The sequence below is a fragment of the Diceros bicornis genome, chromosome 31 (genome assembly GCF_020826845.1).
Source record: "Diceros bicornis minor isolate mBicDic1 chromosome 31, mDicBic1.mat.cur, whole genome shotgun sequence".
Taxonomy (NCBI): domain Eukaryota; kingdom Metazoa; phylum Chordata; class Mammalia; order Perissodactyla; family Rhinocerotidae; genus Diceros; species Diceros bicornis.
This window is the reverse complement of record NC_080770.1, coordinates 10,268,569-10,295,078: the sequence shown is the minus strand read 5'-3', so window position 1 is coordinate 10,295,078 and position 26,510 is coordinate 10,268,569. Positions and strand designations below refer to the sequence as shown.

At 46.9% G+C, this 26,510-nt stretch overlaps 1 protein-coding gene and 2 non-coding genes across 4 annotated transcripts in view; all 3 read left to right on the top strand.

The window, feature by feature from the left end:
• Positions 1 to 22,002, top strand: part of SLC3A2 (solute carrier family 3 member 2) — a 28,258-nt gene extending 6,256 nt beyond the window's left edge. For both annotated transcript variants that reach the window (XM_058526630.1, XM_058526628.1), the window contains exons 2-10: positions 15,910 to 16,332; positions 16,715 to 16,888; positions 17,624 to 17,718; positions 19,524 to 19,592; positions 19,698 to 19,756; positions 19,925 to 20,105; positions 20,217 to 20,360; positions 21,295 to 21,378; positions 21,493 to 22,002. In XM_058526630.1, coding sequence (XP_058382613.1) covers positions 15,915 to 16,332; positions 16,715 to 16,888; positions 17,624 to 17,718; positions 19,524 to 19,592; positions 19,698 to 19,756; positions 19,925 to 20,105; positions 20,217 to 20,360; positions 21,295 to 21,378; positions 21,493 to 21,855 — 1,587 coding nt within the window. In that variant the 5' untranslated portion in view covers positions 15,910 to 15,914 and the 3' untranslated portion in view covers positions 21,856 to 22,002. The remainder of the gene's footprint in view (positions 1 to 15,909; positions 16,333 to 16,714; positions 16,889 to 17,623; positions 17,719 to 19,523; positions 19,593 to 19,697; positions 19,757 to 19,924; positions 20,106 to 20,216; positions 20,361 to 21,294; positions 21,379 to 21,492) is intronic.
• On the top strand, positions 486 to 676 carry LOC131395907 (U2 spliceosomal RNA). The gene has a single exon (XR_009216408.1). It is a non-coding gene; the product is annotated as a U2 spliceosomal RNA (small nuclear RNA).
• Positions 7,463 to 7,652, top strand: LOC131395906 (U2 spliceosomal RNA). Its single transcript, XR_009216407.1, has one exon. It is a non-coding gene; the product is annotated as a U2 spliceosomal RNA (small nuclear RNA).
• Positions 22,003 to 26,510: the final 4,508 nt, after the last annotated feature.

Here is a 26,510-nt window from a genome sequence, read left to right as displayed (position 1 = left end):
CCATCCTGTAAAACAAGGCATGTCACTATAACTCATTGCTTGCTTGCTCTATGCTATGAAGTAATCTCCTGAAGAAGTTGTTAGAAGAAATACTTTTGTAATGTAGACAGCTTCCTCTAACAGGAATCTCTGAGGGTGAAAGTTGCATTCAGGCATTTTCTTAGGGAATGGCTCTGCCCCCTTCTGGCAGCAAGAGGCACTGCCTCCATTAGTAGAGGAGTAGGGATATGCAAATGAGCAGTGCTCTGCTGGGAGCAGGTAGTAGATGGTTCACCTCTACAGCAAAAATTCACTTTGAGAACAGAATTTCCTTATTTCCTGGACTGTGGATGAATGTGCCATTGGGAAGCTCTCCCAGGGAAGGATTAGACTGGTTTTTGGGAGAGTTGAAGATGTGGAATTTTATAAGGAACAGCTTTAAGGCTGCCTTTGTGGCCTTGAGTGCAAGTTTAGGAAGTGAGTCCTGATGGGAATCTTAACTGTAGGTTGTTTCTTTGGTTTTTGGCCCAAGATCAAGAAGAGTGTCTGTTCTTATCATTGAATATCTCATAAATCCTCTACCTGAGGACACTTTATCAAGTGGATTTTTGGAACAGGGAGATTGAATAGAGGCTTGCTCCATCCATTCCACAAGCCAACCTGATGTCACAGTCCCTCCATGAATGGTGTGGCTCTTCCTGTTGGGCTAAATGTCAGTTAAAATGCAGACGGTTGGCATTCCATTGTATCTTTTGGTTTTTGGAAAAAAATTTTAAGGTGAACTTGCTCTTTCCTCTTTTCCATTTTTTTTTTTGGGAGGGAGATCAGCCCTGAGCTAACATCCAATGCCAACCCTCCTCCTTTTTGCTGAGGAAGATTGGCCCCGGGCTAACATCCATGCCCATCTTCCTCCACTTTATATGGGACGCCACCACAGCATGGTTTGACAAGTGGTGCGTTGATGTGAGCCCGGGATCCGAACCTGTGAACGCTGGGCCACTGAAGCGGAGCACGTGCACTGAACCGCTCCGCCACTGGGCCAGCCCCTCCTCTTTTTCTTAACGTTTTATTTTTGACACGTTTTGCTTGTCTTTTTATGTTCTAGTTCTTTAAGATTTAGTCATTTATAGTATTCTAGTTAGAAATTTTCTACAAATTATTTTATCCCCTACTGTTGGACCTTTTTGCAGATTTCCAAATTTTTACCACTATAATCAATGCTGCAGTAAAATCTTGTATGTTGCTTTGCGCACATGTGTGAAAGTTTCTCTGAGGATGAATCTAGGACTGACATTGCTGGTTAATAGGTATGGGATTTTCAATTCTACAGGCTGTTGCAAATTGCTCCCCTAGAGTAATTGTACCAATTAATGTTGTCACTTATGCAATTTCATATCCTTGTCATCACTTGGTTCGGTCAGGTGTTTTAATATTGCCAATCTGATGGACATGAAATTATATTTTGTTGGGATTTTAATTTGCATTTTCCTGATTACTAATGAGGTTATATAATCTTTCAAGAGTTCACTGGCCATTCTTTTGTGTATCCAATTTTGTGAACTGTTTCTGTTCTGTAAATTTTTCTCCTCCTGGGTTGTTGGTCTTTTCCTTATTGATTTTTAGTCATACTTTATATGTGTTATATAAGATTCTATTGTTAGCTTTATGAGTTTCAGATACTGTAACTTCTTCCCTTTGTGGCTTGTCTTTTCAGTTTGTTATGGTCTCTTGTGATGCACAGATTTTTCTCTCTTAATGTTGTAGGATTTATCAGTTCTTCCTTAATGGTGTGTGCTTTTGTGTCTTGTTTAAGAACTCCTTCCGTACCTTGAAACCAGAAAGATATTCTTATTTTCTTCTAAAATTTTTAAATATTTGCTTTTCATATTTAGGTCTTTTACTCACTTGGAATATGTTTTTGTGTTTGGTGTTAAGTAGTGATCTAATTTTATTTTTTTGCAGCACCATTTGGTGAATAGTTAGTTCTTCCTCCACTGATTATAACATTACCTCTGCATATATTAAGGTTTCGAATATACATGGGTTACTTTTAGGCTCCCTATTCTATTCTGCTGGTCCATTTGCCCATCCCTGTGCCTTTAGCATGCTATAATTATTTAGCAATATAACCCGCTTGATATATGGTGGGATTTGTCTTCAAAAATATTACTTTTTCTTAAAAAAACTTTACTATTCTTGGCCCTTTTCTCTTGCACATGAATTATAGGATCATCTTATAAGGTTACCAAGAACAGATATTAAGATTTGCGATGGATTTACAGATTGTTTGGGGAGCATTAATTTCTTTATGACTTCAGATCTTTCTATTCATGAATATGTGGCATTTCTCCATTTGGTTTTTACACTTGCTCTTCCCTCCCCTAGAGAACTTGCTTTTAGAAACCTCCCTTGTTCCCTTCCCTCCTTTGGTCTCTGCTCAAATATCATCTCACCAGAGATGCCTTCCCTGAATAAAATCGTCTCCTTCTCATCCTACTCTCTTTTCATCACTTGCAATCGTTGACATATTATGTGTGTTTGAGTATTTATTTTCTTCTTCTCTCTCTCTCTCTCTCTTTTTTTTTTTTTGGTGAGGAAGATTGGCCCTGAAGCGAACATCCGATGCCAATCCTCCTCTTTTTGTAGAGGAAGATTGGCCCTGGGCTAACATTTGTGCCCATCCTCCTCTACTTTATATGGGATGCCGCCACAGCATGGCTTGCCAAGTGGTGCGTTGGTAGGCGCACGGGATCCAAACCTGCAGACCCTGGGGCTGCCGAAGTGGAGCATGCGCACTTAACCGCTACGCCACGGGGCCAGCCCCTCTTGTTTCTCTTCTGCTCAGTGGAATTAAGCTTCATGAAAGCAGGGGCTCTCGCCTGGCCACATCCCCAGCTCATAGAACAGCGCCTGGCACTTTTTATGTGAATGTGTTTCTGTAGAATATTATCCTTTCCTTCATTCAGTTATCTTTCTACTGTTAGATTTAATCTTTTTTTTTTTTGAGGAAGATCAGCCCTGAGCTAACATCCATGCTACTCCTCCTTTTTTTGCTGAGGAAGACTGGCTCTGAGCAAACATCTATTGCCAATCCTCCTCCTTTTTTTCCCCAAAGCCCCAGTAGATAGTTGTATGTCATAGTTGCACATCCTTCTAGTTGCTGTGTGTGGGACGCGGCCTCAGTGTGGCCGGAGAAGTGGTGCGTCGGTGCGTGCCCGGGATCCGAACCCGGGCCGCCAGTAGTGGAGCGTGCGCACTTAACCGCTAAGCCACGGGGCCGGCCCTGTTAGATTTAATCTTAAGTCTCCTAGTTTTTGTTGCTAGTGTAAATGGCAGCTTAAAAAAATCCATTTTCTAGTTGTTTATTACTGGTGTACAGAACAGAATAGTTTTTGTATATTGTTTTATGTCTAGTATTTTATTGAACTCTTATTCTGATAATTTGTCTGTGGATTCAGTTTGAGTTTTCTGAAGAGAATTTTATTTTCTATAAGTAGAGAGAAACATTTAGGTCTCAAGTTTTTTTTTTCCCCAAATCAAATGTTGGTTACCTATAAAAGTGTTTTGTAAATTACTGATATTGCTGTTTGAAAGAAACTTGCTCTATGGTAACTCAGTTCTAATGCTGCTTTCTAATTTGAGGATGAAAAGAGACTCCCCTTTCCAAACTTGCTATAAGATCCATTTTCCTTAAACTTTTGAGTTTTAATTTTCTCTGTAGTTAATACCTTTAGTTGTACAAATTTTTGTTTGAGATCACTTACTCTTTCCATGGAAGAGTGATAATCAGAATCTAGATTTTGCTATTTCATCATGTCTCTCTAAATGTCTGCATTTCCACAGATATTTTCTACCTTCTCTGTTTAGTGTAATGAATAAGAAAAGCTTTCTTAAATAACATTTCCAGATTTGAGTGCAGTCTCCCAAGGGTCTGTGAGAAGAATCTGCTGTTAGGGCCTGTTTACTACTGACCACTATGATCTGTTTTCTGCTCAGAATACTTCTGACACCAAAAGTGTGGGTTTTCCAACCAAGTAATTTTCCAGTTCTGTGTGGACACCAACTTAATATCTGAGAATTTAATTCAGTTCTGAAACTAACAACCTGGAGTTTGCACAGACCCCAGAGGTTAAGGGCTCAGTCCCACAGACTGTTGCCACCCCTCCTACCCCCCACTTCAGACACCAATCTCAAGTAGTGAGTTCCCAGGTTACCCACACTTCTATCTGAGTTGGCTACAAATCAGCAGTTCTCACAACCCCCTCCTCAGGTTTAGATTTGCTATAACAGCTCATAGAACTCAGGGAAGCATTTTACTATTACCGGTTTATTATAAAGGATTTTATAAAGGGCAGCCAGATGAAGAGGTATGTAGGGCGAGGTCTGGAAAGGGTTCCAAGCACAGGAGCTTCTGACCCCATAGACTTGGAGTGTGTTATCTTCCTGGTACATGTATGTGTTCACCAACCTGGAAGCTCTCCTAACCCCATTGTTTAGGATTTTTATGGAGGTCCCATTACGCAGGCATGATCATTGGCCATTGGTGATTCAATCTCCAGCCCCTCTCCCCTCCCTGGGGGTTGCAGGGTAGGGCTGAAAATTCCAACCTTCTAATCACTAGTTGTTTCTCTGGCAACCAGCCCCTCTCCCGTAGCTGTCTAGGTCCCTCTCCCCCAAGGTCACCTTATTAACATACAAAATGACACTCTTATCAGTCTAGAGATTCCAAGCTTAGAAACTCTTGTGTCAGGAACCAAGGACTAAGACCAAATATTAGAACAAAAGATGCTTCTATCACCCCTATTTCTCAGGAAATTACAAGGGTTTTAGATCTTGTGCTAGGAAACAGGATGAAGACCAAATATATATATTTTGTATATCACAGTGTCACAGCCTGGTTTTATAGCACCTTTGGGAACATGTGTAATGGAGGACTTATAATGGGAAAATAGGGCTGTGGTAATTATGTAACAGTTATAATTCTTTAGTCTCTATGCTAGTAGTGTGTGTTAGTTGGGGGGAGGGGGGACTTTTGTTTCCTTCTCAGATTGGTTACATTCTAGCTAGCATTCCATTAGTGTTACAGTTTCTATTTTGAAATAGAAGAGTTTCCCTTCTTAGTGATGTATTTCACTTTTTTTTTAAAGGAATTTGTCTTTAATTTCTCTATAGTTCAGATTCTTTTACAGAGAGTTGGTATTGAAATTAACCACTTCAGTTTCAGAGTGAGTGATTATTTCAAATTCAGGTTTCTGTTATACCATACCTGGTCCCTGAATGTCTTCTTCTCAATGTTTTATACCCCCTTTTCACCTTACTGAATATTTTAAAGCATAGTTAGTCATCTGATTCCTGATATGGAGGCCCTAAGATTTTTCCTGTAATTGACCCAAAAGGAGAATGGGGCTATGCAAATATGGGCGGTGCCATTCACATACTAAGTTACTTGCAGCCAGAAATAAAGGGAGATTTTATGTTCAGGAAGCACATATTGAAATCTAAGATCCCAACTTCTCATTATGTGTCTTTAGGATTGTTTGGTTGGAAAGCTCTGGTAACATTTAGACATTTTGGATGCCTTTGAAAGTCAAAAGTAGGAGTGATGTCAGCATCATGGCAGAGTGAGCTTTCCCGTAAACTCTCCCCCGGATAAGTTACAATGAAAACCACATTCACATGCCAACAAAGGACACTCACACAACACAAGGGGACATCTGAGAGACCCACACAGCCGCACATCTGAGAGTGGATCTGGTGGAGACCCCAAGGAAGTGGGGAGAGGTAAGGAGAAATCCTCCCCTTCCCCATCCCATCGGCTACTTCGGGTCCTTGAGGTTCCCAGAGAGCAGGGAGGGGCGGCCCTCTGTGGGAAAACTGTCGCTCTCCAAGTTCTCTCATAGCCTGTGGGAAATTCCCACACAGAGGAGTCTTAACTGTTTTTTTTTTTATAATTTTATTTATTTATTTATTTTTTCCCCAAAGCCCCGGTAGATAGTTGTATGTCATAGTTGCACATCCTTCTAGTTGCTGTATGTGGGCCGCGGCCTCAGCATGGCCAGAGAAGCGGTACGTTGGTGCGCGCCCGTGATCTGAACTCGGGCCGCCAGCAGCAGAGTGGGCGCACTTAACTGCTAAGCCACAGGGTCGGCCCTGGAGTCTTAACTGTTGCCAGGGTGCCGTCAACATCTGAGCACTCCAGGAGAGCAGATAGTGAGGGAAGAGCGAGAAGGCCTTCCCCCCCACCATCCGGCAGGCAAAAGAGAGAGCCCCACCCTGCAGGCCCGTTTCTCCAGCTCAGCCAGTGAGCCAATGAGCTCCACTCTCAGATCACAGTGGGCTCAGACTACACAGCCCTTGACTCCCACCCAGTGGCGGCAGGGGGAAACTGCAACCACATATTGTCAGGATGAGGAAAAACAAATCTAGTTCAGCAGGCACAATGCAAAAATACATTAAATCTCCAGACCAGAAGGAGAATGACAAGCATCCAGAAATCAACCCTGTAGGCACAGAAATTTATAACCTAAACAGCAGAGAATTCAAAATAGCATAAAAAAGCTCAATGAATTATAAGAAAGCACAGATAAACAATTCAACGAGATCAGGAATTTCTTCTCAAAAGAGATTGAAACCATAAAAAAAAACCAATCAGTATTGTTGGAGATGAAAAACACAATGGAGGAGATAAAGGAAAATCTGGAATCTTTAAAGAACAGAGCTGACAGTATGGAGGAAAGAGTTAGCATCATTGAGGCTAGGAATGCAGATATGCTCCAGATGGAGGAGCAGAGAGAACAAAGACTAAAAAGAAATGAAGACATTCTCAGAGAAATATCCGACTCAATTAGGAAATGTAATGTAAGGATTATAGGAATTCCCGAGGGAGAAGAGAGGGAAAAAGGAACAGAGGGCTTATTCAAGGAAATAATAGCTGAGAACTTCCCAAATCTGGGGAAGGAGCTGGAAATACCAGTAAAAGAAGCCAATAGATTGCCTAAATATTTTCAACAGGAAAATGTCCTCTTCAAGGCATATAGTAGTAAAGCTGGCAAAAGTCAATGACAAAGAAACAGTGTTAAGGGCAGCTAGACAAAAACAAAAAATAACATACAAAGGAAAGTCAAAAGTATTTGGGAGGGGCCGGCCCTGTGGCACAGCAGTTAAGTGTGTGTGCTCCGCTGCGGCAGCTCAGGATTCGCAGGTTCGGATCCCGGGCGCACACTGACGCACTGCTTGCTAAGCCATGCTGTGGTGGCGTCCCATATAAAGTAGAGGAGGATGGGCACGGATGTTAGCCCAGGGCCAGTCTTCCTCAAGAAGAAAGGGGAGGATTGGCATTGGATGTTAGCTCAGGGCTAGTCCTCCTCACAAAAAAACCCCCAAAACCAAAAAAACCCCCAGTATGTGGGAGCATGGTTTATGTGACCATGAGTGAATAAGGAAATGTGAGTACAGCCTGGCGGAACAATGAGCAATACAAGTTACTGCTTCTTGGTCTTTTGGCTAAAGTCAAATTTAGTATCTGTTCTTAGCTTTTTAACATCTGTTATGTTCTCTGAGGACATCATGTTAAGTTGCTTTTTGGAACAGGGAGATGGAATAGGATCTTGCTTCATCCACTTGGTGCCTCAGCCTGGTGTTGTGATGATATTTCCAGGAGTGGTGTCCTTTCCTACTAGGGAGAGTTTCTCTGTGTGAAGGAAGGAATGGTTTTGCTCTGAGGATTTTCTTTCTGTAGAGGTTTTGCCTTCAATCTGTCTCTGAGTGACTTTATTAAGTTGAACTATTTTTGGCAGTTTTTGTGTTTTTTTTCTTTTCAGTGTTTATTATCAACCTTTAGTTGCTCAGTATCTAAAACATGATTTTATATTCTTTAATCACAACTTAATGTTGAAAAAAGAAAAGGAAGTGCTCTCCTGAGTTTCATTTCCACATCTGAATGCTGTTCTCTGTTCTCTGCTAGGGGGTCTGATTGGTATAGTCAGCCTTCTCTGTCTGTGGGCCCTAACCAACTGGGGATCAAAAGGCCTACGACGGTTGCATCTGTATTGAACATGTGCAGACATTTTTTTCTTGTCATTATTCCTTAAACAATATAGTATAACAACTATTTGCATAGCATTTACATTGTATTAGATATTATAAGTAATCTAGAGATGATTTAAAGTATATGGGAGGATGTGCACAGGTTATATGCAAATACTACATCATTTTATATAAGGGACTTGAGCATCCTCGGATTTTGGTATGGGGGAGTGGTCCTGGAACCAGGATACAGGGGGACGACTGTAATTAGAAGTGAGATAAATACTCTGACTGAAAGGAACCGTCTAGTTTGGCGTAGTGGTGAGGGAAAGCTTCCTGTGAGGGAGTGAGGCTTCCACTGTTTTCTCAAGGATGAACAGGAGCTAACTAAACTGGGTTGAAATGGAGGTGGTTTTGAGAGTAGGAGAAAAGCAATCCAGAGAGTGAACAGCACATGTTGCAAGGACCCGATAGCTTGAGGGACAATTTCAAGGAACAGAAGAAGGCTATTGTGTTGGGAGTGCAAAGCGAGGGTGTGAGTGAGGAAATGTTTGAAACCTCAGGGTAGTGAAGCCTCTTGGGACCTTGTTGATCATGTTAAGTCTATAAAAGCAATGGAAATCAACTGAAAGATTTTAAGAGCAATGCCACGATCAGATTTTTATTAGAAAGGATCACTGGAGCTGTGGTGTAGAGGATGACTGGAGAGGGGCCAGTGGATGTGGTGGCGCAGAAGGTGATGTCAAGTTCAAGCAAGATAAGGGCAAGTCATGTCTGTTGTATTTCTGATACTCAAGAGTATTTAACAGCTCTAACATATATGCTTTGTGAATTAACACATTTGCTATCTGCCCACTTTATAAAACAGGATTAGAGATCCTGAATGCAGGAGCAAGAACTGGAACGTTTCTAGTCTGGGTGGAGACTGGAACCATTTCCAACTGGTTTAGAGAATGGTGTGATGGCAGGCAGTGGTAGTTTCTGTTTTTCTTTAAATGTAGATATTGTAATTATATTAATGAGGTTATAGAGTTTATACCAGCACCTAGCTGAACGGGGAGAGGTAAGAGCCAAGAAAATTGACCACCTGCTTCTGGCCTAGAAAACTGGAAGAATGACGCTGTCACTCACTGCACTGTGATATTTGAGCAGGAGATTGAGGAGAGGCTATAGGGGGTTGGAGGGATGGCAAGATGACGAGATTAATTTTGGATAATTAGAAATATAGAACTAACTGAAGATGAACAATTGGAGTTGAGCACTTAGGTTTGGGGGTTGTTTTAATAGATGTGAGAGTAAATGGGCTCCTTGAGGAACTGAGAACACGTAGAGAAAAGCAAATGTCCAGGGCAGTAAAATAAGATAGATTAGAAGCAAATGGTTTGGAAAGTGAAAAATAGAGCTGCCGTTAATTGTAGATAACATGATCACTTATACAGGACCCCCCCAAAGTCTACAGACAAAATTTTGGAAATAATAGAAGAGTTTAGCAAGATAGCTGGATATAAAATTTAATGTGCAAATGTCAATTGCACTAGAAAACATATTAAAGAGAAGATGCCATTTACAATAATTTCACAAACTTTTAAGTCCCTAGAAATCTAATAAGATGTGCAGGCCTCCTACAGGGAAAGTTGCAGAAGATCATTAAGTGGTATTAAAGAAGACCTAAATATGTGGAGAGATGATGCCACATAGCTGGATCAAAAGACTTTCTATCACAAGGTTGTCAGGTCTTCCCAAATCGATACATGGATTCAATGCAATTCCAATAACAGTCCAAACAAGGGTTTTTCCTGAACTTGTTAAGACATTTCTAAAACTTAATGAAGAGTAAAGGACAAAAAAATAGCTGAGACACGTCAGAGAAGAGCAAGTTGGGGAGCCTTCCCTATTAGATATAACTTATTATGAAGCTATGGTAATTAACACAGTGTGGTATAGTCTGGGGGTAAACGAAATTGACCAATAGATTAGAAGAGAAAGCCCAGAAAAATCCATGCACATATGGAACTTTGGCGTACGATAGTGGTGGTGTGTGAGATCAATGGGGAAAGGAAGGACTGTTCCGTATGTCGAACTGGGAGAAATGGTTATCCTGAACTGCTTTTACTCACACTTCTGTGGGTTTTACTCACACATGTGGGTTTTTCCTCCAGCCAACAACCAATTCTTCAGTTTCCTGGATACCAGCTGGGTGCCCTACAATTCAATTCTGACACTAACTACCTGGAATTAGTGCAGACGCCACAGGTTAAGGACTCAGTTCCACAAGACTGCCCCTGACTTCAGATGCGTCACAAGTCCAAGGTTGCCACCTGTACTTCTGACCAACTGGCTGTAAATCGGGAGCTCCCACGACCTCCTTCTCAGGTTCAGTAATTCCCTGGAATGACTTACAGAACTCAGGAGAGGGGCTGGCCCTGTGGCGTAGCAGTTAAGTGCGTGCACTCTGCTGCTGGCTGCCTGGGTTCAGATCCCAGGCACGCGCCAATGCACCGCTTGTCAGGCCATGCTGTGGTGGCGTCCCAGATAAAGTAGAGGAAGATGGGCATGGATGTTAGCCCCGGGCCAGTCTTCCTCAGCAAAAAGAGGAGGACAGGCATGGATGTTAGCTCAGGGCTGATCGTCCTCACAAAAAAAAAAAAAAAAGAACTCAGGAGAGAGCACTATGTAGGTATGATTGATTAAATCATTGCAGTTGGTGACTAACTCAGTCTCCAGCCCTTCTCCGCTTCCTGGAGTTGGGGGTTGGGACTGAAAGTTCCAACCCTCTAATTATGCCTTAGTCTTTATGGTGACCAGCCCCCATCCTGAAGCTATTTAGAAGCCCACCAAGAGTGGCCTCATTAGAACAAAAGACATTCCTATCACCCAGGAAATTCCAAGGGATTTGGGACCTCAGTGTCAGGAACCAGGGACAAAGACTGTATATATATATATATATATATATATATATATATATATATATATATATATATTATCATATCACAGTTATCCATTTGGGAAAAAAGTGAGATTGGCTCTCTACCTTATACCATAAATAAAAATCAATTAAAGGGGCCGGCCCAGTGACACAGCGGTTAAGTTCACGTGTTCTGCTTCGGTGGCCTGGAGTTCGCCAGTTCGGATCCTGGGCGTGGACCTACTCACCGCTCATCAAGCCATGCTGAGGCGGCGTCCCATATAGAAGAGCCACAACTCTACAACTATGATACGCAACTATATACTGGGGCTTTGGGGAGAAAAAAAGAGGAAGATTGGTAACAGATGTTAGCTCAGGGCCAATCTTCCTCAAAAAAAAAAATCAATTAAAGATGGATTGAGGACTTAAATGTCAAAGCCAAAACCTTATATTTTTGCATAGAAAATATTGAATATCTTTAAGGCCTTGAAGTAAAGAAAGATTTTTTAAAAATAAGACACCAAAAAAAGAAAAAGGGAGGCAATAAAAGAAAAGAATGATACATTTTTGATGGATAACTTTTTTCATCAAAGGACACCTGAGTGTCCATATCGTGGTTTCTAATCCATTCTCCAATAAAAGGAACTGGGGCTTCTTGGAGAAATGGCTGATTCTAGGGCTGGGGCCCTAGTGAATATACAAGGTGAGCCTAGAGGATCTTGTAGTGCCAGAAAGTGAAGAAGTGCTCAGAAAAAAAAAGGCGGGGTGGGGGGAATATATTAAAAGGACACAGAAGTCAACTTGAAAGAGCTCACAGTGGCCAAAGCTGGAACAATTTGAGCAAAAAACCCAATACTATAATATTGGTTTCCAACCCAAAGTATAAAATAAATATTCGAGTCCATACTCATGTAAATAAATGAACAGATAAATAAATGAGGGAGAAGAGACAAATCCCCTGTACAGAAAAATCCCAAATAATTTATGTAGATACTTCCCCCTCTGGGAGGCAGAGCTTAACTCCATACCTTCTGAGTGTGGCAGCACTTAGTGACTTTCTTCCAAAGAATGTGATGCTAGAAAGTTTTGAAGGGCACAGGGGATGGGAAAAATGACAATACCCACCAGCATTGTGTGACCATGACTGCAGAAGGAGCTGATGTTAGAGAACTTCAGTGATCATTTTAAAGACAATTTAATCTCCTCTTACTATTTAGCCTTTTTGGTCAGATCAGTATTTTGTCTCCCATCAGTTGAATATCTGATTTCATCTATCCCAGGGTAATATGTTAAAAGTACTTCTCTCTCTGTTCTATAAATTGATCTGCTATATCTCTGGTGTTCTCTTTTTTTTTTTTAATTTTATTTATTTTATTTTTTCCCCCCAAAGCCCGAGTAGATAGTTGCATGTCATAGCTGCACATCCTTCCAGCCGCTGTACGTGGGACGCGGCCTCAGCATGGCCGGAGAAGCGGTGCGTTGGTGCGCGCCTGGGGTCCAAACCCGGGCCGCCAGCAGCGGAGCGCGTGCACCCAACCGCTAAGCCACGGGGCCGGCCCTCTCTGGTGTTCTCTTTTATTACTTGGTTGCATTAGAGAGAATGGCCTGGTGCAGTGTTGTTCATTTGGCCAATATATTTGACTACCAGATATTTTTCAGATGGTGCATTTATTTCTCTTCTCCTAAGAAATGGCTTTGGTTGCTTTTCCTTTACTCTTTCTGGCTTTTATCCCCCCCTCACATTCCTAACCCTTCACTAAGGCAACTTGGACAGTTCTCTTCTTTAGCAGCCAGTGTCCCTCCTGCAGGATTTGTAATAACAAATAATATTATTCCAACATCTTGTTAATATAAGAATAATATCATTCCAGCGTATTATTAGCTGCCAAGTGAGCCCCTGTGGTTGGGGTCAGCCTCCTTCTCTGCTTTCATCTCAGCTGCACCTTGACTTCCAAATGCTCAGTTCCTTAGCTTCAGCCATCTGTGTTTCAAATGAGTAAACCCCTCAAGGCTGATGGGTATTTTAGAGGCAGAGCCCGGATGCCTTGGGCTTTGGCAGAGTTGCAGACTGTTGCTGGACAGAGACAGTCGAGCCAGTCTCCTAGGTTTTTAACTATCTTCCCATCTTTGCTCTGTCTTTGGAAATCCTTTTTTACACATTGGGGGAAAAATATGTTCCCTATCTTTTGGCTAAGATCAAGTGATCCTCATCTGTTGGGAAACATGTGACATGAATTTTTGCAACAGGGGGTTAGAAAGGAACTTTCTCTGTACGCTTGGCCCTCTGCATTTCAGGCCCCGCCCCCATCTGCATGCCTCAGTGTAAAGTACTGAAGACTCATGGCCTCACGTGGTCCTTATTGGCCTCTGGACTGTTGAATTGCCCTTTTCTTTCCTTTGTCCCGGCCTTCTCTTGAAGGCTAAATTCTTCCTGAGAAATTATATACTTTGCATTCCTATAGTAAATATTAAGTTTTATATGTATCAACATACAGTGTAGGATCTGAGGATCTCTAGCCACCTTCTGCCCTCTTTCTCTACAGTCTTTCTCTGTTGTTTTCCTTCCTCCCCTTTCCCCAGATTTATTACTTTGTTTTATTTTGGTTGAACACTTACAAGTCTTGGTTTGTTTTCCTGCATAAACAGCTTAATCTTTATACAATACAGTATTTAAATTCCTTTTCACATTTATCCGTGTATCTTCCCCTGCTACTTTTGTTGAATTGTTTCTAAGAAGGGAAATATTTGGGTTTGATTGATATAGTTCACCCACTTATTTACCAAACACTTAGAAAGTGGCTACTGTGTGCTACCTCTGAGCAGGCAGGACCATCCACAAATAGCCCAAGGCCCCTGCCACTTGTCTTGAAGTGCAAACAGACAATCAGACAAGGAAATGTAATAAACAAATGGAATATGAGTTGTAGCAGAGGTGGCTGCACAGTGGATAGAAAGTAATTCTTTTCTGGGAGTTGAGAAAAGTGGTCATTTGAACTGGGTCTTGAATGAATAGGAGTTTGAGACAGAGTGGCAAAACAGGAAGGGAAAAACACAGAGGGAATGGCATGTACAAAGATGCAGAGGCCTGACAAAGCCTGGTGTGTTGTAAGATTGGCAGGTGTTTGAAGGCTGATGTGGCTGGAGGGTAGTCCCTGTGGAAGGCGTGGGGGGTGATAAACTTGGAGAGGTAGGTTGTTAGCTTCTTTACCGCATGCATAAGGGATTGGCTTTATCTGTCTGGAGCCATGAGGGGCTGTGAGTGAGATACTGTGTTCCTGGGGGTGTTATGTTGGACCATCTCAAGGAGAGCTTCTGACCCCTGTTCTCAACCTTGAGTTTTTATGCTGAGGATAAAGTCTGTGCAGAGCCCCTGGTTGGCACTTATCTGGCATGTCCAGGGCACCTTGGACTCCTTATCATCATTGAGCACTGGTTTGCATTCCAACCTCTACCCACTCGCCTTCCTCCCTCTAGGAGGTGGTTCCAGCTTTCCTAGGGTGGGAGTGGGGTATGGGCTTTGGAATAAAGAAGGGGGATGGCAGAGGATGAGCCTTTTCATACCCTTGGCTCTCCTTTGGCACCTTTTTCTGTCTGCTATTTGTTCAGATCTTCGCTTCTGCTCTCCTCCAAATACACAGCCATCCTGGCTTCCAGCCCAGGTGGGAGAGGGAGAAAGAACTTATTTCCTTAAGCTCCTCTCTGAAAATAATCCAGCTGGCACTGCTCAGGAACAAGAAGTTCCTGAGAGTGTTGGCCCCACATGGTGTTGATGTCCAGCAGTGCCTCCTGTGAACCTTGTCTCTGCCCCACTTACCCTCAAGCCAAGACCCCTGTGGAGGGGAGTTGGGTGGTCTTCAAGGCCTCTGCAGTACCAGTGCCTCCAAGGCCCGTCGTAGTGAAGTAATGGGGAGGTAAGGGGCCCCTGGGCACCCTGGGGAGATTGGGAAAATGTGAGGGAGGCCTTGCAAGGTGGGGAAGAGTGTGGCCATGGCATCTTCTGGTCTTTTGTACGAAAAAGGTGGATGCCTCTGACTGAGGCCCAGCCCTGGAATGTTTGCTGCTGCCCCGAGGTTGGCATCAGTCTCTTCTAGATGTTGAACTCCTAGCTGCCCGACATCCTGGCGCCAGAGACTGGGAGTGGGGTAGGTTAAGATGGGGAGTGTCAGCCTCAACTCCTGTCCAAACAGATTCATCTTAAAACATCAAGGAGAAGACTGGATTAGAGTTAATTCAATAAAGTTAATAAAGAAAAGTATTGTAGTGGGCGCTCAATAAATAGTTGCTGCATGATGAATTAATTGAACGAAACACAAGATGAGTCTTGAAGGACGAGTGGGAGTAAGCCCTGCGGGGAAGCGGAGGTCTAGCGCCAAGTCCCAGAGGCCTGAGAAGACAAGGTCGGGGAGAGGGCAGGAGTTGCGTTTGACTGGCTCTGAGCGCAAGTAGCCTTGAGAAGCTGGGAAGATCAGGCGGTGGCCTGACCCCTGGACGAGGGGTAAGTGGAGGGTGGGGTCCGGGGTAGCCATCAGCCTTCGGAGCCGGGGAAGAAGGGCCCCGGGGACCCTCGCTGGGCTGGATGTCCCCTTTCCGCCCACTTGCTGCGGCGGGACAAATCACAGACTCCACCCACCTAAAGGTGGCTCCGTGTTCAGCCTTCTTAGCATCCGGCTTAAAGGAACCTTAAGGGGTAGACAGGTTCGAGATGAGGAATTGGACCACGCAGCGGTCGGAGGCCTGTTCGGGACCGTCTTTCCCCTCCGCCGCCATCCCGCCAGCGGTCCCAGAAAGAGCAATCCGGGAGGTTCCACTTTAAGGGGCGGGCGGGGGCGGGCCGGGGCGGGGCTCCCCTGCCAGTGCCCCGGGCCGCGGCTGGGCAGCAGACTGTCGCTGGAGCTGCGCGGAGCCGGGTCTGCCGGGGAGACAGTCCTGTGGCCGGGAGGTTGGGGCACCTGTCCAGCCACCACCTGACCGCCAGCCGCGTTGTGTCGCCGGTTCCGCAGGCACCATGAGCCAGGACACCGAGGTGGACATGAAGGAAGTGGAGCTGAACGAGGTGGAACCCGAGAAGCAGCCGATGAACGCGGCGTCGGGGGCCGTGGTCGTGGCGGGCGGCGCCGAGAAGAACGGTCTGGTGAAGATCAAGGTGGCCGACGACGAGGCGGAGGCCGAGGCCAAGTTCACCGGCCTGTCTAAAGAGGAGCTGCTGAAGGTGGCGGGCAGCCCCGGCTGGGTGCGCACGCGCTGGGCGCTGCTGGTGCTCTTCTGGCTCGGCTGGCTCGGCATGCTGGCCGGCGCCGTGGTCATCATCGTGCGGGCACCGCGCTGCCGCGAGCTGCCGGTGCAGAGCTGGTGGCACAAGGGCGCCCTCTACCGCATCGGCGACCTCCAGGCCTTCCAGGGCCGCGACGCGGGCGACCTAGTCGGTGAGCGCCGTGTATCCCCGTCCTTCCCACCTCCTACTCCCCTGGTCTAACTGGTCACCGGCTCCGACCCCGTCCCTAGATTGACTGAGATGGTTCTCCATCCCCCCGATACCGGCGACCGCTCCCTGGGACGTAGCTCGTCCTTTCTTTTCGAAGGAAACCGTCCTCCCCCCTTTCAAGAGAGTGGCTGACTCAGCATCCTGCCTTCCTCCTGTGGTGCCGGGAACCAGTCACAGCCGGTTTCTGAAGTAATGTGCTAGACTTCTTACATCAGTTCCTCTGAGTCTCGTGGTCTAGCCTCACCCCCCACACCTAGTCCTGGGGAGAGGAGAGAATGGGGAGATCAGAGGCACCTCACTTTAATCCTGCTTCTGCGTTTCAGGCTTGAAGGGGCATCTGGATTACCTGAGCACCTTGAAGGTAAAGGGTTTTGTGCTGGGCCCAATTCACAAGAACCAAAAGGATGACGTTGCTGGGACGAACTTGGAACAGATCGACCCCACTCTTGGCTCCAAGGAAGATTTTGACAGTCTCCTGCAATCGGCCAGGAAAAAGAGTGGGTATCCTGGAGTTGGCAAGGAATGAGCTAGGAAAGGTTTGGCCTTCTGGCCAGGGGGAAGGCAGGATAGAATTTTTATCTGGTTTACTCCTGACTGGCTCTGAGTTTTCCTAGAACAGGTACAGGGGAGGTTTGTTAGGCTTCAGCCTAAAATGGATTTGTCAGGTGGTTCAGAGACCTTTACTTGGCAGTGCAATAATTTAACTTGTGGGCTTCAGTGTCCTTATCTGCAAAATGTAGGCTTGTACTAAATCAGTGGTATTTAAACTTGTGAAAGAGTGGATCCTTTAGAAAAAAAAAATCCAAATAAAATCTTGTCTTACTTTAAAAGAGTTCACTTTGCGGGTGGGGAGCCGAGGGCCCCATAGTTCAGCCTTGTCTGTAAGATCTTAAGTCTCCCCCCCTTACTCATATCTGTTTCAGTGGAATGAGTTTTATCAGGGTTCAGATCTAAGTTTTTCACTTAACATAATACCTTCCAGGTCCATCCATGTTGTTGCAAATGGGACAATTTTGTCTTTTTTTTATGGCTGAGTAGTATTCCATGGTATATATATACCACATCTTCTTTATCCAATCATCAGTCGAGGGACACTTGGGTTGCTTCCATGCAGATCTAAGCTTTTGTACCATGTAATACATAGGAAATACTCTACAGACTTGTATTTGTTGACTTCCTCCTTTCCCTTCACCCCAGTCTTTCTCACGACTGCCTCTGCTCCATTGTTCTAGGCATCCGGGTCATTCTGGACCTCACTCCCAACTACAGGGGCCAGAAGTCGTGGTTCCTCCCTGATGAGATTGGCACCGTGGCCACCAAGATGAAGGTGAGTGTTGGTGCTGATGGCAAGTGAGAGCCAGATGCTGGGGCTGGCCCTGGCTCTGTAAACCTAGCCAGGCTCCAGCTGATGGCCCCTTGCTCCCTGGAGCCAGGCAGGCACGCTTCTCCCACAGGCAGGATAGGCCAGCAGTGCACCTCTGTTTTTGCTTGTTCCTTTTCTGTCCACTCCTTTTTCTCGTTTCCTTGGCTCTGATGATGACAGTACCAGGAAGGAATTTCTCAGATGTCAATTTGGGTTTGATTTTTCTTCCTTTTGGGAGAGGAAGCCCGTTCTCTGTGGGAGTCCTGTCTGGTTTCCTGGTTCTTGTTGGATGTGTTTTGGAGTGGAGCGCAGTCTGCACTGGGGTCTTCCTATATGTCTGGGACAATGCCAAGTGTTTATATACGTTTTCTTTTTCTTTTTTTTTTAATTTAATTTATTTTTTTCCCCCAAAGCCCTAGTAGATAGCTGCATGTCATAGCTGCACATCCTTCCAGTTGCTGTATGTGGGAAGCGGCCTCAGCATGGCCGGAGAAGCGGTGTGTCAGTGTGCGCCCGGGATCTGAACCCGGGCCGCCAGCAGCGGAGCGTGTGCACTCAACCGCTCAGCCACGGGGCCGGCCCTATATACGTTTTCTAATCCCCTATATAACCACACAAAATCCCTATCATTATTCTCAGTCTGTGAATGAGCCAGCTAAGGTTCAGAGGGACTTAATGTGCCTGGGATTTGAGATCCCAAGTAGTCTTATTTCTCCAGTCTGCCTTATCGGAAGGGATATATAGGATATAAACTCCATACTCAGCAGGCTGGGAGTGGGGCTTAGAATGTCACCCCTGCTCCTAATGCTGGAGTTCTGGAACACTGACCAGTTCAGAAGGGATGGAACAAAAATGGAGATAGACCATGACACCTTGCTGGCAGCCATGATTCTGAGTTAGAATTGAGCATTTCCACAGGACCCTCGGGGTCATCCAGTTCAGCCCTTGCTAATTGCTGGAAGACCCTTTAAAAGTCACTGATAAGGGAATGTTTCCAGATGGCACGACATGAGAAGTGGTAGCCGCAGATGAAAGTGGAGACAAGGGGAAAGCACATGCAGCAGAGAGAAAAAGGGGCAGTGGGAGTGGGATTCCGTGTTATGGACCGTGCGGATGCCAGGGCGCATGCCAGGGCTTCAGGCCGGGGCCTCTTCTGCAGAGCTGGCTCCTCTTTTCAAATCTTCATCTAAGCTGTCCTGTGCTTTGAATTTCACTCTTTCATTCTTGGCCTTGCTCAGACCTGCTCTTTTACTCACACCCTCCCCAGGCCTCATGACACTGGGAGAGGAGAAAGTATACTTGTCTTGGAATCTTGGCTAGCATTTTGTGTTCTGTCTGTGCTGCTCTCTGATTGTGGTCTTGGGCATACCTCTTTGCTTCTGTGAGACTGTTTGCTCATCTCTAAAATTAGTATACTAGCATTTCACACATGCTAAGGGTTGAAAGAAGTTATGTTTATGAACACACTTTTTCTCTTGGGCCTGTTCTGTAGGGTTCAAAGGTGAAGCTGCCTGATTTGCCTTGGGGAAGAATAGAGAAGTAAAATACTGTAGCATTAAGAGAGTCAGTGGTAGGTTAGAAGGGAGGGGACCAAAGGCTAAACCTTTGTTTTAACAGAGCTGGGAAAGTGAGACCATTCAAGGCAAGTGACTCTCCCAAGATCATGGGGAAGTGCATGGTAGGCAAGGTTTAGTGTGGGCTGGAGTTTTCTGAGCCTTTGCATCAGAGTGTTGATATCTTTCCTCTGTCCTTTTGCCCCCTCCCTATAGGACGCTCTGAGTTTTTGGCTGCAGGTTGGTGTGGATGGCTTCCAGGTTCGGGACGTGGGGAATCTGACGGTGAGTTCCCTTTCCACATGAGAGGCAGAGCCTGGGCAAGAACAGAGGGTCTCACCAGGGCCTGGTAGTGTTCCCTGCTCCTTGACTCTGCTTTATTCCTTCTAGAATGCGTCTTTGTTCTTGGCCGAGTGGCAGAACATCACCAAGAGCTTCAGTGAAGATAGGTGGGTGCCAGACCCCACCCCCAGCCCAACTCAGCTCCACTGTGGGAACCCCTCAGTGGAGTGCTAGGCCCAAGGAAGGGGGGAGTTCCTAGTCCGAAGAACCTTCTTCACCTCCAGTCTTCCTTTCCTGTCCTATACTAACCTTGTCCCCTGCTCTGCGCTCTGCAGGCTCTTGATTGCAGGGACTGAGTCCTCCGACCTTCAGCAGATCCTGAGCCTACTGGACTCCACCAAGGACCTGTTGGTGACCAGCTCATACCTGTCCAACTCTGTTTTCACTGGGAAACATGTAGAATTCCTGGTCACCCAGTATTTGAACACCATGGGCAGTCGCTGGTGCAGCTGGAGTGTGAGTACCAGAGCGGTGGGAGAGGGGCAGGAGGCCTTCTGGAGGAAAGAGGTGTTGGGAGATGGAGGGAGAGGTGGGCTTTGGGGCTCACCAGCACGTCCATTCCTGCAGTTGTCTCAGGCGGGACTCCTGACCTCCTTTGTGCCGGCTCAGCTCCTCCGACTCTACCAGCTCCTGCTCTTCACCCTGCCAGGGACCCCGGTTTTCAGTTACGGGGACGAGATTGGCCTGGAGGCAGCTGCCCTTCCTGGACAGGTATTGTTTGCGGCCTCCGCAGCACAGTGCAGGGGATTGTGTTCATCCATCACGGTGGCTCTGTGGATGGCAGCAGACAGACATGAGCCTTGAGCGGAATTGCGTTTGATTCCTAGTCAGCCCCTTGGTCAGTAGCTGTGTGGCCTTGGCAAAGTACTGCACTTCTCTGAGTCGTGGTCATCTCTCCTGTGATATTTCATTTCTTGTAGGGTAGTTAGGATCAAATGAGGGCATGTTTTAAAATGCATTGCCTACCTGGTACCTGGTACCTGGTAGGTCTTCAGCATGGTAGCCATCACTCACTCACTCACTCAGTGGACAGTGGGCACTCTGTGCCCTCCAGGAATCACAGTTCAGTGGGGGCGCCTGATGAGAAGTGCATGGCAGTGAGAGCTGTGATAGGGTGAGACCATGGCGACACTCACATAGCTTTAGGCACCAAGTTGGAGGTTGACACCTGAGCTGGCGTTTACAGAACCCGTCATTCATTTATTCCACAACGTTTTATTGAGTAATTCCTATATGCCATGCACAGAAGATATAGCAATGCACAAAAGAGCTGGAGGTGGTGAAATTAGGTAATTAGCAAATATAATAAAGATGCCAGGTGCTGGTAAGTGCTGTGCCAAAGAAAGCAGGGTAGGGGGCCTAGAGACTAGGGGATGGGGTGTGTTTTACATAGAGTGGCCACAGAAAACCTGATGAGACAGCTGAGCAGAGACCGGAGGGAATTGAGGGAGCTAGCTTGTGGCTGGCTGGGAGAAGGCTCTCTGGGCTGAGGGGATAGTGAGTGCAAGAACCTGAGGCAGGAGCCTGCCTTGCTTGTCCAGAAGTTGGGGTTGGGGGCGTTATACATTGAAGGAGGGTGAGAACGGGAGGAGGAGCAGGGAGAGTGGGCCAGGCCTCATCCAAGTCTGTTTTCCCCACTTTTCAGCCTGTGACGGCCCCAATCATGCTGTGGGATGAATCCAGCTTCCCCGACACCTCAGGATCTGAAAGCTCCAACGTGACTGTGAAGGTGAGGGTTTCGGATGGGCAGGGCCTGACCAGCAGAGGGTGGGCAGGTGGCCCGTAGGAGTTTGCACCCAGGGTAGCCCTTCATCCCTTCCTGCTATGTCTTCATCATCCGCAGGGCCAGAGTGAAGACCCTGGCTCCCTCCTCTCCCTGTTCCGGCGGCTGAGTGATCAGCGGGGTAAAGAGCGCTCCCTGCTGCACGGGGATTTCCACACACTCGAGTCGGGCCCTGACATCTTCTCCTACGTCCGACAATGGGACCAGAATGAGCGTTTCTTAGTAGTGCTCAACTTTGGGGATGTGGGCCAACCTGCCAGGTTGGGGGCCTCCAGCCTGCCCGCCGGCACCAGCCTGCCAGCCACGGTTGATCTGCTGCTCAGCACCCAGCCAGGCCGGAAGGAGAGTGCCTCTCTTGAGCTGGAGCACCTGACCCTGGAGCCCCACGAGGGGCTGCTGCTCCACTTCCCCTACGTGGCCTGACCAGGATCCACTGCTCACCCCTTCCCTTCCCCAGGCTCTTTGGGTTCTGGTTACTCTTTCCTTTGTTTTTTTTAACTGTCACACAATCCAAATGAACTCCCAAATAGGGTGTTTTCTGGCTTCAAATAAAAGTCACCCATGCCTGGTGAGGTCTTGTCTTCCCTCTACCCCTGTGTCACAGGCAGGAATTTCTCTCCCCTTCTCCTCTCCCCCCAGACCTACTGCACAGTGATCAGGGCCAGAGAGTTCCATACATCTGCTCCAGCCTGAGAGGAAGGCCTGCCAAGCTTATAACAGCAGGGAGGTGTCAGGGCCAGGACTGGCATCCAGGCTTTCTCACCCAGGCTGGGCCAGGTGCTCTCCTGGAGGTCTCCCATCTTGCTGACCCTCCTCATCTCCTTCAGCAATGGTCTCCAGCCAACTGTGGTCAGTTTTCCTGTCTGCAGACTTGGCCTATCAGGGAGAAAGAGAGTGGGGTGGCCTGTTTTCTAGGAGGTTCTTCTGAAGGATACTAGAGGTCACTCATTCAACAGGAATTTATTGCATACTTAGCATGTGCCAGGAACTGTTTGTTCTAGGCCCTGGGATTACAGGAGAGAAGAAAGTATAAAGGTCCCTGTCTCCTTGGGGCTTATTCTAGTGAGGAGATGGAGAAGAAATAAGATGAATAAAATCTAGGGTAGGGTGGCTATGGTGTAGTGTTCAAAGAGCAAAAAGGAAAGCAGGGAAGGGGGTCGGTGTTTGGGGTCGGGGCTAGAGGAGGCCTCACCCAGAAGCTGACATTGGAATAAGAGGCCTCCAATAACGGAGGGAGTTAACTTGCCAGCTATCTGGGAAAGGAGCTCTCCAGTCCCCCGGTGGGAGTGTACCTGACACTTGTGAGGAATGAGGAGAGCGAGAGGGGAGGGTAAGGGATGAGGTCTAGTTTTCGGGGTGGAGGGGCACGGGCAGTGTGCAGATCATGAGAGTCATGGTAAGGTGGTCACAGCAGGGTGCACAGAGTTTGGCAAACTGCACAGTTAGTGAGCACAGTCCCCCCAAGACTGCCCTCACTTGAAACACCAGCTACAAGTTCGGGGTCCCCATGACTGTCCTTAGTGGGTAACGCTAGAACCACTCACAGAACTCAGGAAAGCACTAAGATTACAGTTCTATTATAGCAGAAGGATACACTTTCAAACCAACCAATGGACAGGATGCATAGGACGGAATCTGGGAGGGGTCCAAATGTAAAGCTTCCCATCATCCTCTCCTGGCGGCGTCCTGGACATGGAGACCTCCTCCTGGTTTATAACACGCAGTGTGGCCAAGTCGGGAAGCTCACCTGAGCCTTTGGTGTCCAGAGCATTTCTTGGGGCTTAATCACATACTGCCCACGTGGCTGACCTTTAGTCTCCGGTTCTTCCAGAGGTCACATGTCCCAAAGCCGTCATCGTAAATCACGTTGACTGTCTGATGTCTGAAGTCCCCAGACAACAAAGACACTGCTACCAGGCAGGGCATCCCAGGGGCCTAGTGATAACCTCCCAGTAGCTGAGGGCAAAAGCCAGACTTGGGGTAGGAATAATTCCTTGCTACACACAGGTTCTGACGGAGGGGGATGGGAATTGTTGGAGGGTTTTGAGCAGAGTGACATGATCTGACTTTGATTTTAACTTGCTCACTCTCTGTTCGACTAGCAGGGAGGCTGGTTAGGATGGTTGTTGCTACTGCAGCTTAGAAGACTTACTAGGACGTAGCAGTGGAGGTGGTAAGAAGCGTTTGGATCTTGCGTTTATTTTGCAGGTAGATCCCTAGGATTTGCTGTCGCTCCTTCTCTTGCAGTCATATGAGTCTTAGGTTGGCCTCACAGCCCTTGGGGTTAAGTTTGGCCCTCCTAGCTTTCTTATGGGAAAGAACACTGGTTCCTGTGGAATGGGACTTGGGCCTCTAGGGGGGTCCCATATAGGGGACAGATCAAGAGATTTCAAATTAAGGCCCAGTCCTCATTGGCTCACTTTTGTTTGCCTTGCCCTGCCACAGTGCCTGAGGGCTGTGAAGGAAGGAGTGCCCTCAGCATATACTCTGAAGGGCTCCAAGCAGAAGGCACCCAGCGGCCAGGCAGCTGGACCTAGCTCCCCGCTGCCTGCAATTTCCCTTCCTTCTGACAGCCCCTCCCCTCTGGCTCGTCTCATCCTGGCCTCTCCTCTTCCTGTGGCTCCCCACCCCTTCCCTCCTTGGCCTGTCCCGGGGTCCCAGCTCCAGCCCTCCCTTTCTCCCTCTTCCTCTGCCTCCGGGCCTCCCCTCTGACCCACAGTTTGTATTGTGGTGTCGCTACAGATGGAACCTCATCATGACTGCGTGCTTTGGAATTTACTGTGGACTTGCACTTAAAAGAAAATTGTGGTAAAATATACATAACATAAAATTTACCATTTTAACCATTTTTAGGTGTACAGTTCAGTGGCATTAGGTACATTCACATTGTTGTGCAACCATCACCACCATCCATCTCCAGAACTTTTTCATCACGCCAAACTGAGACTCTACCCATTAAACACTAACCGGCCCCCATATTTGTTTTTAAAATAGAAATTGAATAAACCAAAAATTAAATGAAGACTCTCAAATTTCCAGTGCTGCTGGGTGTGGTCCTGGTGACACCCTGACCTCTGTGCTGTGGGGAACAGGTGAGGACAGCAGCTTGCAGCCCTCTGAAATCCACAAGAGCTGAGTGAACCATGAACTGTCTGCCGCTAACTTCCCACGTTAAAAAAGGAAACTTCCGAGCCAGGTGCAGTCACAGAAGCCATCTCAGTCCCTAACTACCCCATGAAGGAGGCATTCTCACCCCTGTTATTGCAAATGAGGAAAGGGGCCAGAATGCCTTCGTGCAGCCTGATCCGACAGCAGAGGGCAGGTGACTCCCACAGGAAACGCACCTCTGCTGTTCTTTCATTCACTCAACAAACATTTTTGACTTACTGCTCTGTTCCTGGTACCATCCTCAACTTTCTGGGTTCAAGGTGAACAGGTTCCTGCCCTTACACAGTTTCCACTCTCCAAAGGATCAAACACTTGGAATTCTAAGCACCGAAGGCCACCTTTTGAGGGTTAAGGGTACTTTTAAATGAGATATTGGTTTAATGAGACTTTCACTTTCTTTTTCCTTTTAAGTCATTGTGATAAACCTCCAAGGACTGTGGGGACCTTGTGTACAGAGGAGGCTGAGGGTTCAGAGAAGTAAAGGGACCCTCCTGGACACCGCAGTGGTACTGCCATTTGGACCCAGGCCTCAGCACTGTGGTCAAGCCCCCTGCACCACTGGACTCGGTCTTTCCCCAGGGTCCCTGGCCAATTACCTACCTGCCCTTGGGTCGGAGAGGGGACTGACCTCTCCATTGGCCTGAGTCATTCTTCCAGTACCAGTCAATGTGCTACGTGTAGGGGCATAAAGGGGACTAAGATACTGCCCCGCTGTTCTGGGCTTTACTGATTGGGTGTGGAAGCAGATGTTTGAGTAATGGCAGTCCTGAGACAAAGGCTGTGGGGCAGCAGTGAACGAGGCCCCGTGGAGTGCAGAGGAAGTGTTTAACCCAGGAGGGATCAGGGAAAGCTGCTTGGAGCCTTCATTTGAGCTGAGGCTGAGGCACCAGTCCGCATCCGTGTGATGCACTTACAGGACAGGGCCACCCGCATAGAGGGGACATTATGTACAGCCACTCAGTTGAGACAGCACAGCGAGTGTGAGGAACCATAATTCATGGATTTGGGCGGTCTGAGCGAGCCAACCAGAGGCCGAAGCACAAAGGGCTTTAACAGCCATGCTCAAGTTATCTCTGTACTTGGCCCTGTATGTAGATTAGTGGTTCCCGCCCTGGTTATGCAGAATCCTCTGGGAAAATCTCTCCCGTCCAACATCCGCTGAATCGCAGTCTCCAAGGGCGTGAGCCTAGGAGTCTTTTTTTTTTTTTTTTGTGAGGAAGATCAGCCCTGAGCTAACATCCATGCCAATCCTCCTCTTTTCAATCCTCTTTTTTTGCTGAGGAAGACCGGCCCTGAGCTAACATCTATTGCCAATCCTCCTCCTTTTTCTCCCCAAAGCCCCAATAGATAGTTGTATGTCATAGTTGCACGTCCTTCTAGTTGCTGTATGTGGGACTGGGCCTCAGCATGGCTGGACAAGCAGTGCGTCGGTGCGCGCCTGGGATCCGAACCTGGGCTGCCAGTAGCAGAGCGCGCGCACTTAACCGCTAAGCCACGGGGCCGGCCCAGGAGTCTGTTTTTAACCAACTTTCCGAAAGAAATGATTCTCAGCAGTTTGGGAATGACTAGATCAATGTTTCCCAAACTTGCCTTATTATGCCCAAGGACGATTACAAAAGTCCTGGTTTTTCTCCTGGATGTTCTGTTTCAGAAGGTCTGGGATAGGACAGCAGAATCCATGTAAGAAGCTCAGAGAAAAATGAGAAAGGAACTTGGATCTCACTGGTGGGGAAACCATTGAAATGTGCTTGGTAAGGAGTGATGAGGTCAGATTTGAGTTCCAGAAAGCTCACTCTGGCTCTGCTGTTGTGGAGGAGGAAGTTGAGGGTGGCCAGGACTGGGAGCAGGGAGCCATTTAGGAGGCTGTTGGAACAACCCAGGAAGATTCAGAAATTAAGGAGGCAGAGACT